The sequence below is a fragment of the Ctenopharyngodon idella genome, chromosome 10, assembly GCF_019924925.1.
Source record: "Ctenopharyngodon idella isolate HZGC_01 chromosome 10, HZGC01, whole genome shotgun sequence".
Classification (NCBI taxonomy): domain Eukaryota; kingdom Metazoa; phylum Chordata; class Actinopteri; order Cypriniformes; family Xenocyprididae; genus Ctenopharyngodon; species Ctenopharyngodon idella.
The window spans coordinates 39383706-39404738 of NC_067229.1; the positions used below are offsets into that span (position 1 = coordinate 39383706).

A 21033-nucleotide genomic window follows, 5' to 3' on the forward strand; every position below is an offset into this window, starting at 1 on the left:
GGTCTCTGTGTGTGTGACACTGGTATTTGAAGCATGCTGGCTCATTGTATTACGTTAAATATGGTTTACGGTAATTACTCCTCTATGGGCCCCAGTGCAAGCCTGGAAGCTATATTAGAGCTACCGAATAAGACATTTAAATGGATTGTTTACCCAGAAATGAAAATTCATATTCTTATCTTTGTTATTTTAAATCTGCATGACTTTCTTCACTGGAGCACAAAAGGAGTTATTTTCCAGAATGTCCATGTGCTCTTTTCCGTACAATAAAAGTAAATGGATATTAGGGCTGTTGAGCTGCAAAAAATGAAGATGCCTCATGTCAGTTTTCAAGTTGTTGACATTGGACAACATTGCTTGAATATGCAAAAAAATGAATATGGAGAAGATTATCGGTGAACAATCATTTTTAATTTTGGTCAGTTCCTCACAGAAAGTTATCGGAAAAATTGAAATATAGTGCACAAGTCCAAATTCTATTGTGCTTTTTTTGTTCTTTTTGCAGTCAGTGTTTTGGTGTAGGGATGCACCGATCATGATTTTTCATGGCCGATTCCATTTTTTTTTTTTTTAAAGCAAATTGGCCGATTGCGATGCCAGTTGCCGATTTTTTTTCCCCCCTTGGTTTAAGCAAATTTATTTGTTGCTTATTGGCTTTATATCAGGAAAAAATATAGCCATTTGAAATTACAATGCACAATACAATAAAAATAAATGCATTTTAATCATAATCCAAACAAAGATGCTACACTCATGTAACATGAGCAGTTGATTTTTATTTAAATTAGATTGTATAATTTCAAGATTTAATGCAAAAACAGAATGGTATGACTTTAGATTTGTGAAATAATGCTACATAAGACATACAGTACCTGCACAAAACAAAAACAGCAGCAGTACTGAATTAAAATGCAAATTCACTCTCTAACAGTAGGTGGCACTTATGGAACATCAGCGATTTCGTTTGCTTGTTTACTGCTGTACACAAAGCAGTGCATTATACGGAGATAAGAGGATAAGAAAATGACATTGAAACTTTTCTGGAGACAGTCACTTTCCTTTAGAGATACAGAGATAAGGCCGGAACACACCAAGCCGATGCCGATGAACTAGTGGCGACGAAAGCAGACTGCGGGGTTGGCTCACGTTGGCAGCGTCTGTGTCCAAAGTTGCCCTGACACACCAAACCGACGCTCGACACCCGACGGCCAAGTAGCATGTCCGTTCTGCGCCTGCGCAAGATGAAATGCCTTTCCGTACCAGCAGGTGGCAGTCGCTGAACAGCCAATCAGAACGATCAGATGGCCTGACGAGCGCCGACGCCGATTCAAAATTTCGAATCGGCCGGAAAAAAACCGACAAGGACCAACTTCAGCCGACGGTGCAGAACACACTGAGAAAACTTAGTCGGCCGACGAACAAAAACTGCCCGACGGCCAACCATTGGCTTGGTGTGTTCCAGCCTATAAACCCCCACCCTAAATCCAGTATTTATATTTTTCTTCCAATATTTTGAGCATTGCGAACAGTGAGCTTGTTCAGCATCTGCTGGCGCATCTGCTCTCCTCTTTGCGTCCGTCTTTAGCGTGTTCCATCTCTGGCCTCTATTAACGTCCTGTTTGCAGACCTTGTAATATTTCCACACAAATGGCATTTTGGGAAACGATTGCAATGCAGTTTGTGTGCAAGTACGAAATAAAGATCGGCCATAATAAAACGAGCAAAAGTGAGTTTTTATGGCCGGCAGACCGATGCATCTCTATTTTGGTGTGCAGAAAAGAGCTGCATAAACATTCTCCAAAATTTCCAGAAAACTAGGAGGTTTGGAACAACATGAGTGTTAGTAAATTATGACAGAATTTTCATTTTAGGGTGAACAAGTACTGTAAAACTCAGACCTTTAGTACCTTTACCAATACAAACTAGCTTTTTTTCTGTGCATGATTTAAGGACAATATGCCAAACCTCTTTGTAGATTCAGTCTTTCCATTTGACCCAGAGCCAAAGGTGAGAGAAAGCAAAAGAAATTCAAAAGACTTAAAAGGGCAAAATGAACAGTCAAACTAATTTAGAGAGTGACAGAGTTCATGTCGGGTCACCCTGTTATTAGAGCGGAATGAAAAAAGAGGCCGCAGCAGGTTGCTCTGGTTTAATGGCCCCCAACACATACACACATTCTTTCAAAGGCACATATAATTCATTTGAAATGTCACATTGTGATCTATAATAGAGAATGAAAAGGTGGCATTTGTAAACCAATCAGCCAATAATTTCACTCGAGAAGAGCTGAATCACCTTCTAAATGGGTGTGTGTGTGAGAGAGAGAGAGAGAGAGAGAGAGTGTGTGTGTGTCATTTCATTTCAAGCTTTTCTCTTACATACTTTTTAGTTGTCTCTGCCTTTCCTGCCCCTCCCTGGAGCGACCACATGAAATGATAAAACGACAGATCTGAGTTCAACCCAGGTGTTTGCGCTTTTGTATGAGATTTAATTCGTAAAGGTGGGACTGGATTGGTGGGGTGGGGTGTGGAAAGCAGTTAGAAAAGCATGATAAACCTCAGTGGGTGTCGAGATGACTGTGACCTCCTGCCCTCTTTGTCCCTGTGAACATGTGTGTGAACATGTTGGTGGGAAATAGATGTGTGTAACCACACAAAACACCTCACAGGCAAGAAAAATCACAAATGAGATATCTCCTTGTTTTTGCTAGTCAGCAGTGAGATTAAATGAGATGGGAGAATTTTGACTCTTCAATCTTTAGAAATCTCTCATGTTTCCTCTCAGATGTATTAAGATAACAACATCTGCAATCAAAAGTCAGAGATTCAAAAATTGCTAATCAAGTATGGCTAGATTAGCTGGTAAATCTGTGGTTGACCTGTGAAGTCTTGCTAGTTACACTTGTTGAGAAGCCAGGTTGAATCACCAGCATCCAAAACAGACTGTCCAAATGAGTTTTATTGCTAACTACCATTCAAAGGTTTGTGGCCTTTAAAAAAAAGAAAAAGAAAAAGAAATGTATACTTTCAGCAAAGATGCATTAAATCAACCAAACATGACAGTAAAAGCATTTATGACATCACTGACCCTAAAATTTACAAAAACCCTGCCCCCGGGAACACGCAACAAAGCGGTCGAGGCCGTGTTGGGCTGCTTTAGAGAAGAGGAAGAGTTGTTGTAGTAGAGTGTTGTTGCCATGTCGTCATTTTACGCCGGACTGCTTCACAAACGAGGGTCAATTCAGTGCTGGATTTGCACAAAAGATTAACATGACGGCACATGCTAGTCGATGAGTTGAATCAACTCCACAGCAATTACATAAATTTATCCACTAATCGTTCAAAAACGTCCAGATGCATTCTCTAAGTTGTAACTTCTTCCTGAGTCTCTCCGGACTCCGACTGTCCGACTCCTGTTTGAACAATGTAAGGCTGAACACCATTACTGACAATCGTCATTTTGGCTGCGTGAGATTCTCCAGCTTTGTTGTTGTTGAGCAACCGAAGCGCGAGCTGTTAAAGCTGTTAGAGCTCCACCCTCTTCTGGAAAGCGGCCGGGAGCAGCAGCTCATTTGCAAAAATGGCGTGTTTTTGCACACACCCAAATAGGGGCAAATTTGACAAGCTATAATAAATTATCTGTGTGGTATTTTGAGCTAAACTTCACAGACATATTCAGGCGACACCAGAGACTTATATTACATCTTGTAAAAAAGGGGAATCATAGGTCCCCTGAGACTTCTTTCAAAGACATTCATTAAACACAATTATTTTAGGAGAAACATCCCAGTCAAAATTGATACTGTCATAACTGATAACTCCAATAATCCTGTAAATTCTGAGCAATAAAAAGTTTCTTTGGGCAAGATTAAAGGGTTCAAAGTGCTAAACGTCTTAGTTTTATTTGAAACTACAGTTAATCAGTTATTTTTCGCAATCGGACTACTTAGTATTGTTGCTTAGAGCTGCAAAAACGTCATTTACTCATTACAGTGATTGATTGATAAACAATCAAACACTGCAATCAGGGACTCTCTTCACATGTCAGATAACAAAGAAGCGGTTCCTCTTATCAAAGGTAACTTCCTGTTTGGCGTCTCATCGCTACATCATAGGGCAGGTCTTTGTATCATTTATTAGGGCATTTAACTCCCCAAAGGTCCCGTTGGCGGCCCCTGTTTGGGTCTGGTCTGTGCCCGTGCGAAGCAAGAGGGCAGACGGGGCTCCTATCAGCTTCACGCAGCTTTTCCTGAACGGATGGGCCAAGGAGGGCGACGGGCCCTCTCTCTCAAACTGCACATGTGGGACTTTTTATCAAGTTTTTCTCTTTGTCCCATTCTCCTTCTCCGTCTGTTTCACTCACTCAAAATAACTCAGTTGCCAGTACGCACACTAATACAAACGTTTACACTCACTTGTGCATATGTTTTCTGACTACTAACCAAAGAAAAAAAAGAAAAGAAAACAGACTTTGAACAAGCAAGATTAGGGCTCTTTGCAGTGTATGTTTATCCCTAACGTTAAGTATGAGCAGGATTGTGCTATTCTTTACAGTATCAGGCAGATTAGAGTTCTCAGCATGCAAAGAAACCACATGTGTGTTCGCATATATCTCATTGAGTTCATCATCTCGTCTTTTCCTGTCCCTCCTCTCTGTAGCCACATGAAATGAAGGTAAAGTGCAGCCTGCGTATTTAATATAGCTGAAAATTTCTTGAGAAGTGCAGGTGCTTTTGTTATTCCAGTGAGAATATACTGTAGAACATACTGTAGAATTTCTGTAGCGTTCAAAAAATACCTAAACGTCACTCACTGAAAGGTCAGAAATCTGAGGTCTGACATTGAATTAATTATAATAAGGGCTGCACGATATTGGAAAAAACTGACATTGCGATATTTTGTGTTTCTGCGATATATATTGCGATATGAAAAAAATTCACCAGATGACTTGAATAGCTCTATTTGGAAAGAATTAATCATTCTAGGATGATTAGGGTGATTTAGTTAGGTGAGTGAATATGCATAGGAAATAATGAACAAATTACAAGCATAGATAAATATAATAGAACAAAGATACAAGTTAAAAAAATAGTGCTTTTTATTTTTCAGGTAAGTCTAACAGTATTCAGGTACAGAAATTGAATAATCAAATGTAAAACAACACTGCATAGTCTTCACTGTATAAATTAAATATAATTAATCTGTGTTAAAGCTACAAAATTTTTCTCTTTGTCTTTTGTTTGATTAACATTCATGACACAGAAAGCAGCAGGGGCTTCTGTCACTTTAAGAACAAATGCGCGGCACGGACCCAAAATACTGTAACACATCCGGTTTTCTTTCTCAGTTGTTTAGTTCACCTAAGCCATAATCAATTGTGTTTGAGGATAGGTGATCTTTTACGTGCATTTTAACTATTAATTATATATTTTTGCATGTATGTTTCCGTTCAGGCACAAATAGACGCGGAAGAGAACGGCATGCGTTTACGTGCATCTGCGCGACTCTGTGTTTGTGTGTGTGCACGCACATAAAACAGCCGCACGTTCAGAATTGAATTCTGTTTCGCGTCTCCGTGCGCTCAAATGGTTTAAAAATCGCTTGAATGTTTAATGGAATCAACGTGCGTTTTGAACCGCACATCCTGCGATGTGACTATCATGATTGGGCACATTGCGATTTCGATGCTAAAACGATGTATCGTGCAGCCCCACTTTCATTATAATTAGTATTTTATATTCTTAATTATAATCAATCTGTTGTAGTTTTTATTTAGATATAAATATATATCATTTTAAAGCTGCAGTCCGTAACTTTTTTTTAATTAAAAATGATCCAAAATCTATTTTTTAGCAATTACCCAACCAGCCAGCAAGCTTGTAATAATGTTTTCTAATTCGAGTGGTACTGGTAGGTTTCCGCGGGAAATTCGAGCATGCAGCCGTTCATCTTTGCATCATTACGTCACGTCTGTTTGTATGAAGATGGAGTCCCAGCAAGTAGGCTATATGGCAGGTGAAGATGCTGCAGGCGGCGGATCATTTATAGCCTTTTCTCATAGCAGCTGCAATAATTAAACTTATCATTTTGATGGCGGATTGTAATCCAGAAAGGTCCAAATGACAATCATCAGTGACTGGAGATTCACCTGTAGTCAAAAGCCAAAGACTTTGGACTGCGGAATGGCTACAGAAATTGAAATCTACAGGTAACGCTAATACACACTAAATACAAATAGTCACGCAATGCTGATGTTGTTAACATTAACAATTTGAGAACAAAGTATAAAAATAAGCTGAGCGATCGTTAGATTTAATCACCATTGGCAGCGCGATTTATTGTAATGCTTTTTTTCTCAGTTGGTCAGAACAAAAGTGGTTTGTTACTTGTTCAGATGACATTTTCCGGTGAAAATTCTTATTTTGGTCATACTTCCAAGACGTAGAATCTGTGATTCTGAAGTACAGTATCCAGTGACAGTGACTGACAGCAAACATTATATTCATCCGCGCTGAGGAGTCGTGCCAATACACAACCCACATAAAGATAATAATTCCGCAAATAACTGCAATTGCAGGTTTCAAACAGAGATGGCGACAAAGAGGCAAAACTTACGGACTGCAGCTTTAAATATATAATTAGTTACATATTAAATATATAAATATGTTTTTAGTGAATTTAAACAACTAAACACAACTAAAACACAATGTAACTACATTTTTGCTCATCTTTTGAAGAAAAATTGAGTGGTATTCACCCATGCAAAACACCACCTATGGTATGTTGGCTGGTTGCCTACAGCATGTGGTTGATGCATTTGGTTTTTAGTAGTTTACTGTACGGTTTCTAGGGTGTCCTGGGTGGTTGCTAGGTCCAAGTCAAAGAGATCACCTCCAAGGTCCCTCCTTTATTGTAAGTCACCTCAACTCAAAAACCTGCACAATTTGAGGTATAAATTATGTCTGTAGCATAAACTGGTTAGGGCATTAGTTACATGTCATAGTTTAGTACCCAACAGATTTATGAAAAAGTAACTGAAAAGTTCAGCATGATCATTTTATTCCTATTCTGCTGATTAAAAAGGAAAAATATGAATTCTGAAAGCAATGCTGTATTTGCGTGTATAGGAGAATAAAAGAACTAACCTTGAGTTTTTCATTCATAACAGGTTCACTGACACTCAAATGTATTTATTCACTTCTTTTTCACTTCAGTGCTAAATATTTACAATGAAGGAGAGAGAGATAAAGCGGATGTGCGCAGGAGGAAGTGGTTAGCCCATTGAAGTCTCTTGTCATGGCTTATCTCTAAGGACCTCTTGCCATTCTCTGTTGAACTTGTGCATTCCACTTGTGTTTATCTCCTCCTACTGAAATCTCACCCACTGGCACTCTTGTCTAGATCAGAACTTGGGAAAAGCGCTTTTAGTCACATGTTTGAGTCATCATTTGAGGCGTAAAGAGAGACATTAAAAAAATCTAGATAAACTAGTTGGTCTTATTAGTTGTTGGACGACTATTTTATCTAGATTTGTTTTTGACCCATGCCTAGATACCAGACATAATGAGCCTTGGTGCACATATGGAACCTGTAGGTTTGAGTCTGGCCTGCATCTTGTCCTGATTTCATTCCTTATCTCTTCCCCCAAATAATTTCCTTTCTCAAATGAAAAAAAAATGGACCCCTTTCAAACTGTTCGTTTACTGCTTTGTGTGCATATGGCAAGGAGGATGGTGTAGTATTATATTTGTGTGTGAACATCAGGCACTCGTCTGTCAGATCGCACCTGGTCTTTGGAAGCACTGCTTGTTTACTTGGACTGGCGTTCGTTGTCAAGATGTCATGCCTGACTGGCTGCAGTCAAACAGCTGTGCAGGACTTATCCAATCCACTGGCGCCACTGTTTGAATGTGTTCTCAGTAGAGCATTTTACACCATGTCTACTGTAAGTGAGTTGCCCAAGCTAGAGCCTCCCTGTTATTACTATAACAAAGCGAGTGCATAACATATTGTGAGCGAGTATTTTTTCTTGCAGTGCAGACAGTGTCACAACCACTCTCTTCAGACCCAAATACTGATGAAAAAGTGTCCATATCTATATCTCAAAATCAAGAAAGTCTTTATATCTCACACTGGCAACTTCATTCATCTTACAATTTTGGCATTTATATTTATACAATTGTGGTATTATACTTCTTACTTATGACTTTATTATCTTAAAGGATAGTTCACCCAAAAATTTAAGTTTGCTGTTAATTTACTCGTCCAAGATGTAGGTGACTTTTTTCTTCAGTAGAACAGTAAAGACGTTTTTAGCTGAAACTGTAGTTCTCGGTGATTCATATAATGAAAGTCAATGGGTTCTGTCACTTTGAGATTCAAAAAAACATATGCAGACTAGAGTTGTCAAAAGCACCAACTTCAGTACCAATCGGTACTGAAATTTAAAAAAATGTGACCCTTTGAGCGCAGTTGAGTGGATTCGTAAACACCTCTGATTGGCCATTGAGTTGACACGCTCATCGAATATGTCTGTGATTGGCTTCAATGATCAATGGATGGGAGCTCTTGAAAGCACACGAAGGTGTTTGAATTTGAAAGTGGGAGCGTTTGAAAGCAGGTGTCTATCAGCGGACCGGTCCACGATAGACGTCTGCTTTCAAACGCTCCCGTGTGTATCTGTGTAATCGCTCGGTGAAGAGCGTCATTGATGACTATTTAACGTTTTTAAAGCGTTGATCATTGTAGCCAATCACAGACATATCCAATGAGCGCGTCAACACAACGGCCAATCAGAGGTGTTTACGAATCCGCTCAATAGCGCTCAAAACGTTACATTTTGTAAATTTCTGTACCGACTAGGTACCGAAGTCAGTACTTTTGACAACTCTAATGCAGACAAAACAAAATTAATACCCACGGCTCCTGACAATACATTGAGGTCTTAGGAAGCGAAATTGAACATTATTTACAACATTATTATCTGTAATCCACAGCCTCGGCAAAGGGTCCTGAGCAAATTCACGACAGTATGCAACGTGAGCTTCCTGTCACATAATGACATGCGCAGGAGCTCAAACATTGAGAATCTATGAAAAGTCAGTCTTCCATGCTCCAGACTGTCGTTTGCCAAAGTTGTGGATTACAGGAAAAATGTTGTAAAAAATGTTCAGTTCCTTGCATAGACCAATTGTTTTGCTTCTGAAGACATCAATGTATCATCTGGAGCCACGGGTATTTATTTTGTTTTGTCTGCATATGTTTTTTTTTAACTTGAAAGTGACTGCACCCATTGACTTCCATTATATGAATCACCGAAAACCACAGTTTCAGCTAAAAATTGTCTTTACATTTCTACTGTAGAAAAAAAAGACACATTGGATGCCCTGAGGGTGAGTAAATTAACTACAAATTTTCATTTTTGGGTGAACTATCCCTTTAATAATTATAATTAATTATGAATTAATATCTCATGTTACTATATCTCATAGTTGTGACTTACTATCTCGTAATTTTGAACAGGTTGACTTTATATTCCTCAGTTTGATTTTCTTATTGTAAACTTTCTCACAGGTAATTGTTTTATTTTTTACTTTGAGGCAGAATTTGATTTGTTTTACTTAATTAATTACTTAATTGGTTTTCTAATGAAGTGATCAGTTTAAATCCTTGTTCTCTTTGAACACAATATGTGAGAGTGAGTTGGTTTGGTTATGTTGATGAGTTATAAGTTGTGAAGGTGATGGCTGATTAATAATGCCTGCTCGTTATTAAGTGGCAGTCAGTGTGTGTGCTGTCTGGGGTGTCAGACAGGATGCAGATGGGGTATCTCGGACTTGTTTATAAATCCCTCAGGAGATCTGACGCACACACACGTGCACACACTTAAACACAATGACCCCTTAAGGGCCTATTGGCACCTATCACTGCAGAAATAGCTCTGAGGATTAGAATAGAAATGTGTTTTTCACACATGCACACACACACACACACACATGCGTTATAGCATCACACACTTATTTACCACTGCACCTGGTACTACAAGCAAATTCACTTGTTTACCAATTTGTCATATACTGACCTGCAAAGAATTCACTCTCTTTGAAATGACATTTACTGAGTGTGCCAGGAAACCAATATTTCTGATAATGGTTAGAAAAATGTGGGTTGGATTCAGATTTGATGATGTACTGGATTCAGTTTATATTTATAATTTAAAAATAAATTAATTATAATTAATTTATTAAATATTTATTATTTTGTTGTATATGTATTTTTTTAGCTTAAATAAAAATGACTATAAATAGCTATAACACTGTAAAAAATGATTTTCATGATTTATCACAACATTTTTTTTTTGTCAAATCAACTTAGATAATGTGGTTCAGATAACATAATATTTTGTATTTCTTTTGATTAAACCAATCGCCTTCATTGTATTAACTCAAATTTTTAATTTCAATTAACTCAAAATTTTAAGGCAACCAGGTAACTTACTTTTTTAAGTTAAACCAAAAATTCTTTTTTTTTTACAGTGTAATATGTGCTTTATAAGTACTAATAAACAGCTAATATCTTAGTAATATGCTAATAAGCAGCTAGTTAATAGTGAGAGTTGGACCCTAAACTAAAGTGTTACCGAAATATCTATAAATAACTATAACACAATATAATTTGAGTTTCGTTTGTCCATGCAAATTTTTCCTGATGATGGCTGCATCTCAGGGCATTGCTTTTTATTTACTGATTTCATTTATTCATCGTGGAATTGATTCTGCCTGTGACAGACCTTTATGTAACAGCCTGAAATATGATGAGTTTCAGTTTGCACAAACCTGAGCACACTTCCCACCCATCTGTGTAGAAATTGGTGCATTGGTCCACATTTTTTTCATCTCACACTTCAGTTGACTCAGATCTTACCCAAAGGGGATTTTAATTCACACTTTTCTTTACTGTCTCAGATCAGTTGGGGATATCCCAGATTCTGTCCAAAGGTCATTGTATAGCCTTGAAATACCTTGCATACCTGTGATAAGAGGGGTAGAAAGTGGTGAAGGCCCCACACCACATATAGAAGTTCCATGTGCTGATCTCAGACCAGAATTTCTGAATTTTTTCCACACTGACTGTGCAGGGGAAATTAGATGAAAATCTATGGAAAATGGTTTAATTCACCTAAAATTACAATTCTTTCATTATTCCAACAGTTATCCATATGACTTGTGGAGTATTTTTCAAATCTTTGAAGCTATACAGTAGCTCAGTGTGAGGAACAAAAAGAAATTAATTATTGATAATTCACCTTAGCTAGCAAGATTCACATCCTTGACACAGTTGAATTGACGCATTAATGAGTCTGTTTTTGAATATTTGTAGAAATCTAGAAATCTAAAGAACCTTTTTCTGATTTCTGAGGGGAGCAGGTTTCATGCAGATCTGGCTATTACTCATTTCCTGTTCTGTCCATTATAAAGCTGACCTCAAATCAGTAGTCAAAGACTAACTGCAGAATCTATTTTGAGGGTACTGAGCAAAAAAACCATACCTGAACCCGTTACTGTTTGGGCATCAGCGTCATTTTGTTCTTTCTGAACAAGTGATCTCCAGTTTGATTAGAAAACTGTGACACCTTCCTCGTCGCATTCCTGTAGTGACTCATATCCTGCCGCCCGGCCTGGTGTGCATGTGCTAAGCGTGTGCACATGTGCTCTGAATGTGACTGTATGTGATCTGCTAATATGACTTGATGAATTTATGCATGAGTACACTGGAACATGCACAACAGCTTTTCTTTCTTTCTTTCTTTCTTTCTTTCTTTATAGGAGGAGTGTATCGAGTTTCAAGAGAAAGCATTTTGTCTGTCGAATTATGTTTTGGGTACAGCAAAATTGGTGATCTGAAAAACCAGAAAAAAAAGGAGGGAAAATAAATAAATAAATAAATGTGTTTAGAGAAAGTATGTCAAAGGGATATTTCACCCAAAAATAAAAATTCTGTCATCATTTACTCACCCTCAAGTTGTTCTAAATGTGTATGAGTTTCTTTGTTGTGTTGAACACAAAAGTAGATATTTTTAAGAATGTTGGTAACCAAACAGTTGATGAGACCCAGTGACTTCCATAGTATAAAAAAATAATAAAAAAAAATACTATGGAAGTCAATGGGGTCCATCAACTGTTCAGTTACCAGCATTCTTCAAAATATCTTCTTTTGTGTTCAGCAGAAGAAAGAAACTCATACAGGTTTGCCTGAACATAATAATTATCAGCTTATCGGTATCGGACTGAATTTTAATATCCGTGCATCGCTATTTTTTCTGTGTGTCTATCTATCTATCTCTCTCTCTCAGTCTCAGGGTGGAGCGAGGCTGTGCTGTAAGGGTTTTGTTACAGTGTAGACAGACGCCAGACAGCCCCATACGTTATTACTCTCTCTGTGTCTGTATGCAAGGGTCTGTCAGCACTACTGGAGAGGCTGTCCTCCTCTACGCACACAGGCACAGACACACACAGTGAACTCATCGACCCCGTCCCTCTCAGCAGGAAAACATTCCCGCTTCCCCGCCTCTACCTCAACACACCCTCCTCCTCCTTCTCCTCCCTGACTCAATCCCTACTCCCTCCCTGTGTCTCAACCGCTTTGCTTTCCATACTGGTACCTCTCTTTCTCATTTTATCTCTATTCCTCCAGCTCTTCCTTTTCCTTTCACTCAGCATCCTTTCCGCCACTCTTTTTCCCCCTCATTCGCCTCTTTCTAGCAGGACCAGTTAAACGGGTCAGTTGACCTCTAATAATTACTTGAGTGTTCATGACCCAGACAGAAGATCCAGACTGTGTGTTTCCAGACCACATGAACACATCTTTTGCATTCACTCTGTTCCAATCCGTGCTGTCAACTCTCTTCTCAGATTCTGTGATGTGGAAGCCGTGTTTCCCTTGACTTGACCTCTAAGGTCTTGACCTTCAGGATCAAAGGTTGGAGGTGACCTCCTGCTGACCTCCCTCTGTAGCTTTCCCCTTTTCCTACCAATCTACTTCCTGCTACACAGGAAATTGACTGTTGATCCCTCCAGTAAAGTGCTACTTGATATGGTCACTTCCTGTAGGACATTCTTCAATAAAATCTTTTACTTAAAATGTACTAATACATCAGGTGGAAGAACAATCTACTTAATTCACATGGACCAGTACAGTCAAACTGTCAAGTATTGATCTAGTAAATCTTCCCACAAAGATTTAGTCCCTTTGAATGTTTTAGAGACACATAATCAATAGGAATATGGCCAGGAACTCCCTTTTGAAAGATCCAAAGTTTTTAAATGTAGATCTGTTGGGTCTGTATTTACAAAAAAATCTGAATTTTTGGCAGGATATCCCTGCAGTTCAGAAATGAAATTTCTGGTCAGTGCTGCTAATAGGGTTAATGTTCTATTGTGTAAAAAAATAACGTACCACCTACACTAAACCCTACCCTAAACCTAACCAATAGTCTTAACTAAAGCAAATGTGAGATAAAAACACATTTGCTGAAGCAACCATAACATTTTAGCTTGCTTCTAGTCAATGAGATCTTTTACTGAGAGCCGTGACTCATGTTTCACGAGACTTATACCCCAGCACGCCACATCGCAAGTGCAGTGCTGTACCAGGTGATCTACAGAGCAAGTTTACTACGTCAGAAAAGCCACACACACAGAGTTGGTTAAGTAATGCAAGACATGATCAATCTGAATCAAAACATGATCAATTTTAATCAAACTTTTAATTTGAAAACACTTCAGTCATCAGACATTCATCACACAAAACCATTAATGTCGCATTTACTCTTTTATTTATGGCTTATTTATCATGAAATAACTCTGTTACGACCTCTAGTAATGCTGTTCATTTTCAACTTTAATTATTATGATGGCATGGGTTCATATACCACAAAAAAAAACAAGTTATCAATTACAGTTACAATATTGAGTTTGTCATACCACCCTGCATCCTTAAACCCTGAAGATCTATCTTGCTCACTCTTTTCCTGTTCATATCTTCTCAACAAGTAGCTCAGGCCCAAAAGATGGCCCTTCATTTCAAAGGTTATCAGTGTGGGAGTTAAGCTATCAAAAAGCTTTTATATAGTGCTATGGTAGTCTCTCTTCCTCTTTCTTAGTAGGTGTAGGTCTGGTCAGGGTATGAATGGAAAAACTGAAGCAGACAAAATATCATTAGTGCAGGATATGTGCGTATACATCGAGTTCAGTGTGTGTTTTCAAAAAGGACATGACTAATAAAATGTTTTCCTCTGCCAGCTAAATGGCAGTTTCTTTACTTTATCACTAAGCTCTGAAAAGACTGTTTGTACCTAACTGTATCTGTGATTGTGTGCGTGTTAACCGGTAACATAAGATAACAAGGTTGATATCTGTCATTCTTCAAGTTTGAAACCTCTAATCCTTTGACAGAAATGCACAAACACTGGCTTTTTCAATCAAAAGTCACTTCTTTTATCAGGAAAATGTGACTGGTTTAGCTCATTTAACACATATATAATGCGTTTCATTGTGTCTTAAAACACAAAGCAAGATTTAATGACATTTGATTGGATGGTTGCAGGTCATTTCCACTTATTGTGATTGGTTTTCAGTCAGACATATACTCTGACTACTCTATACTCAGATTTTCATGTTCCGATCTTGTTGTCTCTCTCTCCCTGGCAGAACTCAATCAGACACAATCTGTCCTTGCACAGTCGTTTCGTGCGCGTCCAGAATGAAGGAACAGGAAAGAGCTCATGGTGGATGCTGAACCCTGAGGGGGGAAAGAGCGGCAAGTCTCCACGCCGGAGGGCCACTTCCATGGACAACAACAGCAAGTTCACCAAGAGCCGTGGACGAGCTGCCAAGAAAAAGGTCAGTTGAGGAGAAAACAATCTCTGCTCACTCACTCAGTGCAGATTTTGTGTGCCAAAATATGAATGTGCTTGTTTAAACTACTGCTTGCATCACTCAACATGAAGTTTCTCTAATCAAATATTTATTCAGTTATTCAGATATTTGTACTTTATATTCTCAAATAAAACAGTCTTGTCTTTGTTTTTAACTCTTTTATACCTTTGATTTTGTCTTCACTGGATTTGAGTGGCACTTTGCAGTGCCTTGAAACTAAATTGTTCAATTCTGGTGGTCAATGTCTTTAGTTTTACTATTCCAAAACAATTTAAACTCAGTTTTATCCAATCAAGTTTAGTTTAAAATAATGTGTGGCCTCAAGCTCATCAATCTGATTGGTACGTGTTGGTGAACACTTTGAGATGATAAATAGTTGTGCCACTTCCAGTGTAGACATGGCGTAAGAGTCACTTTTAGTAATTTATTTGACCCGTGCTGGCAAAATGAGTCAGAATGCACACAAGCTAATTTCGAGCTACAGGCAAAACAAGTGAAAAATGTCAATTTTGGTCGAAATTGAGGTTTTCACAAAAATGAGTTAATTAAGCCCTCGTCTAATGATCTCAATGCTCCAAACAGCAATGAAACATCTAAAAGTATCTTTATTTGTATGTTTACTGAGAGGAATACCTTTCCTTTGACCATGAAACTTCTTGACTATAGGCTGTCTGTTTCATTAATGTTAATCAAACAATTGTGCAATCATGAAAAAATAGTTGAAATATATATATATTTTTTCCTATAGATATTGGGTTTTGACTTGGTTTGTTTCAAATTTGGTGGTATTACCAGGGATTTTAAGGTATGGTTGCTAGGTGATTTTGTTTTGGAACCTTCAATTTTTCTCAAAATTGACTTTGCTGACTCTATCGACTTCAAACAGGTCATTTTTTGTCGCATTCCAACAAATCGTACATCATTTGAAGGTTTTTTTTAATAGGGGATGTGAGAATAACAATAACTCATTTTTGAAAATTTGCTCATTGCGACTCATTTTGCCAGCACTGGTCACATGTATCTGTGCAGTAATGATACAGTTGGTTTTCATGGTTTCTTGTTTTGCGTTTGTAGATGTCAATGCAGGGTGGTCTGGACGGTGGTTCTAACAGTCCTGGTTCTCAGTACCCAAAATGGCTCGGCAGCCCCAACTCTCACAGCAATGACGACTTTGAACCCTGGACCACCTTTCGTACCCGCGCAAGCTCTGACGCCAGCACGCTCAGCGGCCGTCGCTCACCTACCTTCCTACCTGAGGAGGACGAAGCCGGCGAGGTCCACATCGGGTTCCCAGGGACCAAACTGGGTGGGCCCCTTCCCAGCCTGTCCGAAGTAGCGGGTCACCACGGTTCTGACAACGTGATGATGAACGACCTCTTAGACAACCTCAACCTCATCTCGCCCAAAAATAACACCCAGGGCAGCCAAGACGCCCAGACTGCGCCCATGATGCAGGGTAGCCCTGGGTACCCATCCTACAATTCCCCCAATATGGGTCCTCAGCCCCAGGTCCAGCAGGACTACCGGAAGTGCCTGTACGGACAGGGTGGGGTTGGCGGACTCAGTCCAATCGCCATACCGACTTTATCGGACAGTAAACCAGGAGGCTATGGACCCTTTGTTAGTCAGTACAGCTGTGCTGCAGGGATGCTCAAAGAGCTGCTGACCGCAGAAGCCGATCCGAGAGGGGACATGATGCAGTCTTTAGAGTCAGTGGGGTCTTGTGAAGGGCGACGGGTGCTACCCAGCTATGCCAGTCAGGGACAAATGGGACAGGGAGGCAAAATGATTACACATCCTCACCTGCACGCGCACCCACGATCGCTTCATCCGTTGCCCTCGCCAACAATGGGCATGAACGGCTGTGCCCTGTTGCCCCACGGGCATCCCATTCGCCTCGGTAACATGAAGCCACAACCACACTTGCCTCATCACGCTCAGCTGGCCAGAGGCGGAGGTGAGGCCGGGATGCCGAGTTACACCAACGGCAACAGTTTTCACAGGCACGGACCAGTTCCTCACCTCCATCACAGCCACCCAGAGCGGCTGCCCAGTGACTTAGATGACATGTCGATCGAGCAGCTGGACTGTGACGTAGAAACAGTCCTTCATGACACGCTCATGGACGGCGATGCTCTGGACTTCAACTTCGACCCCATGAGCAGTCAACAGAATTTCCCGCACGGGGTCAAGACAAACACGCATAGCTGGGTATCTGGATAAACGTGCTTATCCACTCAAACACATACACATTGGCGAGGCAGGCTGTTTTTGATTTATAATATGAATATATATGTAAATATGTCATAGACATATAGCTGGTCAGTTGACAGTTGACTAAAGCAGACTGAATGCTGTCGGTTATACCAAAAGGCAACACATACAAGAGAAACTTTTAAACTTTTCATTTCCTTTTCATCTGCAATGACTCAATAATTGAAAGTGTGAAATAAAATTATTACAAGTGAAAACTTTTTTTAAGCATAAACCTATGGGAGCCCAACTTAGCACAATTTTATTTCCAATAATTGCGACTATCTTGCTATCGTGACTTTATTTCTCACAAATGCGACCTAATTTCTCGTAGTTGTGACTATATATCTTACAATTCTGATTTAAATTCTCCCAATTCTAAATTTATTTCTCATAATTGCAACTTAATGTATCTCATATAAAATAGAACAAATTACAGACATGTCATTTTAGTCACTATTACCATTTTCTCTATTCTCTCTCTCAAGTGTGTGCATAAACCTCATGAACTGTTTACCTCAACCAGAACTTCTGCAGCCAATCAGCAGAGGCCAGTGAATGGTCACTATTTACTGATATACAGTACATTGTTCCAGTAGACTCCATGATTGTCGGGAATCATCATAATCTGTTTTTGGTTAGTCAGAGTGTAAATATTGAAGCTGGCTAATCAAAAATAGTCACGTCATACACTCACAGACATGGCTTTTTTTTTTTTTTTTTTTTTTTTGTCTAGTTGGTCTCAGTTTGGCAATGTAGGTCACTAAAAGGAATTCAGGGCAGAATGTGTCATGTCAACTGGAGTGCTATGTAATGTCTGGTATAGTGTACATTATCATTGTCATTTCAGGGTGCTGAATAAATACGTTTTGTACAGAGATGTATATTTTTGTTGTACCAATGGGATGGTAAATGAAATGTTTATATTTGTACACTTTTACGCTTCTTACTGGTCATTTTAAATGCTCTTCAAAGACCCCTCCCAGCCTTTAAATGTCTAAACAAATTCTTTATTGTGGCCTTGGTTGCTGTGTATATATATTTAGATTTTCTCAAAACTGCTGGATGAATTCTTTCATTGTATAAAATAATTTGTACTTTGTGCCTTCCCCTCTTACAAACTGGCATTTGGGTCAGTTATGTAATGATTTTTCCTCAATTTATGATTAAAAAATATCTTTTTTATATATGTAAAATAAAAAATGGTATAATCATCCTGAGATGATCGCAAAGAGTCTTAAAAGGCCGTTGACTTTTTAATGACATGGAAACGTTAGTTCAAGTATAACCCCAAAAAAACTTCATGATATTCATGATTCAAAAATTCATATTTGTAAAATAATATGCTTGAAAACATTTTTTTTTAAATAATAATTAAGGTTTTTTCCCTTTTTTTTTTTTTGTTGATATTTTTAGAGTAAACAAATCCTTGAACTTTGGAATGGAACATTGAAATCAACATTTCTTGCCACAAGATCTTTTTTTATTATTTTTTTTTTTATCTTGGATATTTATTTTTATATTTATCATTGACTTGTTCACCATAATAGCAAAATTGAACAAATCTAAAATTTGCTATGCTGAGATTTTAGAGTCCTCAGTAAAGGTCACCAGAGGTCACATTTACTTCAGACTAATTTTGTGTCTATCTGAAGGTGTCAGGCCTCCTTAAAATGTTTCTCCATTTATGTATGTGACACAAATTCTATGATAATTTAATGTAATTTAAGAGTTTTCTCTGTGTTCTTGTGTTGTACATACACATTCAATGTTACTGCACATCTACAAAATATTTAATGCTTTGAGATTTTCAACATGTGAGAGATTTTCTATCCAAACAGTGAGGTGTACCATGAAGGTTTGTAGAGTATAAAGAATATTTTAAACATATGCATATATTTTTAACAGATATAAAACTATCTGCATTTTAATTGTAGAATGTCTTTAAACATTAAAAGTATGCTTTTGTTTGTTATCTGATCATATCTGTATATGATTTTAAGTATCACTGACAGTGTGAGGTTTTTTTGGGTCTTTGTTTGAATCTTTTGACATGTAAATAGCACTGACTTTGTCTTATTTAATAATCACAAATGTCATTTGTTTTGACTCTAATTTCTTATTGGATGAATTTGTCTCAAATGTGTTAGTGAAGTTTTTTTTGTATTTGCTGATTCTAATGTTGTCTGACGTGACCTAAATGAGATGGGGAGATGTGTTCCCACTGTAGCCGATTGTACTTTAGAAACATACACTCATCGTACAGTCCTTGTCAGAACCACATGCTTTTATAGAGTAGTTCTACATGGAGGAAGTGCCTGATAATATTGTAATGTAATTAAACAGCGATGAAGAATTGATTTTCAGTTATCAAAAGGAAAATTGCAGCTGTTATATGAAGCCATAATTGTATATAAAGGTATGAATATATGAAAAATCATTAAGAATCTGTTTTTTGTTGTTGTTTTGATTGATCTGTTTGAGTATTTTGTATTACTGTTTATTATGAGTTTGTATGGGTGAGAGTGTCCTCACAGGAAATGGGCTAATGGTTAATCAGTGTCTGTGAATCTAGATGTTAACAGTGTCAGTGCATTCAAGGCAAGGTAAAGTTTTGGGTAGGTGTATGTTTTATGTTTTGCCCTATGAGGGGTGGCAACACCAAAAATGCCCATGCATGCATAGTTTTTGTGGATTTATGGCCTGATATACACATTTGTGTTCATGAATATACAAAACAGTTGCATTACCATAAATTAATCATTTATACTGTTTAAAAAGAATTAAAAATAACAAAATGTTTATATCCAGGGCACTAAATCAAGACATTTTATATCAAAAACATCAACAGATTCTAAATGTCTCTAAGCTTGTGTCATTACTGTTAAAAATGGTAATGTGAAATTACAGTATATTCCAGGTTAATAATTGCATTAATTTCACAGTAGGACTTCTCTTGTGTCTAACTGCACTCTCAGAAATTTCTTGTAAAGTCTACAGTACTTACTGTCAATTTTAATCAATTATTTACAATTGTACTATAAAAAAGCTGGGTTTTACTGTCAACAAAAATCAGTGTAAACAAACAACATCATACTATATTTCTACAGTGCATATACCCAGCATGCAATGCACCATGAATAGATTATGCTGTACAGTTTTTTTTTATACTTTTTGGCTTTATCTGTGTTGCTTATTTTTGGTCCACTTTTAAAGGGATAGTTCACCCAAAAATGAAAAATATCCCATGATTTACTCACCCTCAAGCCATCCTAGGTGTATATGACTTTCAGACGAACACAATTGGGAGTTGTATCATAAAGTATCCCGGCTCTTCCAAGCTTTATAATGGTAGTGAATGGCACTCCTGATTTTGAAGTGCAATAAAGTCCAACCATCCATCATAAAAGATATCCATATGGCTCCAGGGGGTTAATAAAGGCCTTCTGAAGGAAAGCGGTGGGGGTTTTTTAAGAAAAAAATCCATTTTTAAATCTTTATATAAAATAACTTGCTTCCAGCAGACGGTCTATGCAAATCAACTAACGGCAAAAGAGTAACACCTGAAGAAAATGAGAAATGAGAATTTTCAAAGAGAAATATCGGAGGATTTCGATATAAGAGTAGAGCTTGAAGGAGCAGCCCTATTTGTTTGAACCGCGAGAGGCGTCTAAGCTTACGCTACTCCTACATCCTACATTATCGCGTCAAAAGTTAGCTACTCTTTTGGCATAAGTCAACTTGCGTAGGCCGTCTGGTGGAAGCTAGTTAATTTAGCTGATAAAGTTGTAAATATGGTTATTTTCCTTACAAAAACCTTATACGTAAAAAAGAAAAAATATATA

At 38.1% G+C, this 21033-nt stretch overlaps 1 protein-coding gene across 1 annotated transcript in view; it reads left to right on the top strand.

The window, feature by feature from the left end:
* foxo1b (forkhead box O1 b) overlaps positions 1-19635 on the top strand; it is a 35246-nt gene extending 15611 nt beyond the window's left edge. The window contains exons 2-3 of the mRNA XM_051907842.1: positions 14708-14899; positions 16010-19635. Coding sequence (XP_051763802.1) covers positions 14708-14899; positions 16010-17158 — 1341 coding nt within the window. The 3' untranslated portion in view covers positions 17159-19635. The remainder of the gene's footprint in view (positions 1-14707; positions 14900-16009) is intronic.
* The last annotated feature ends 1398 nt before the right edge of the window (positions 19636-21033 follow it).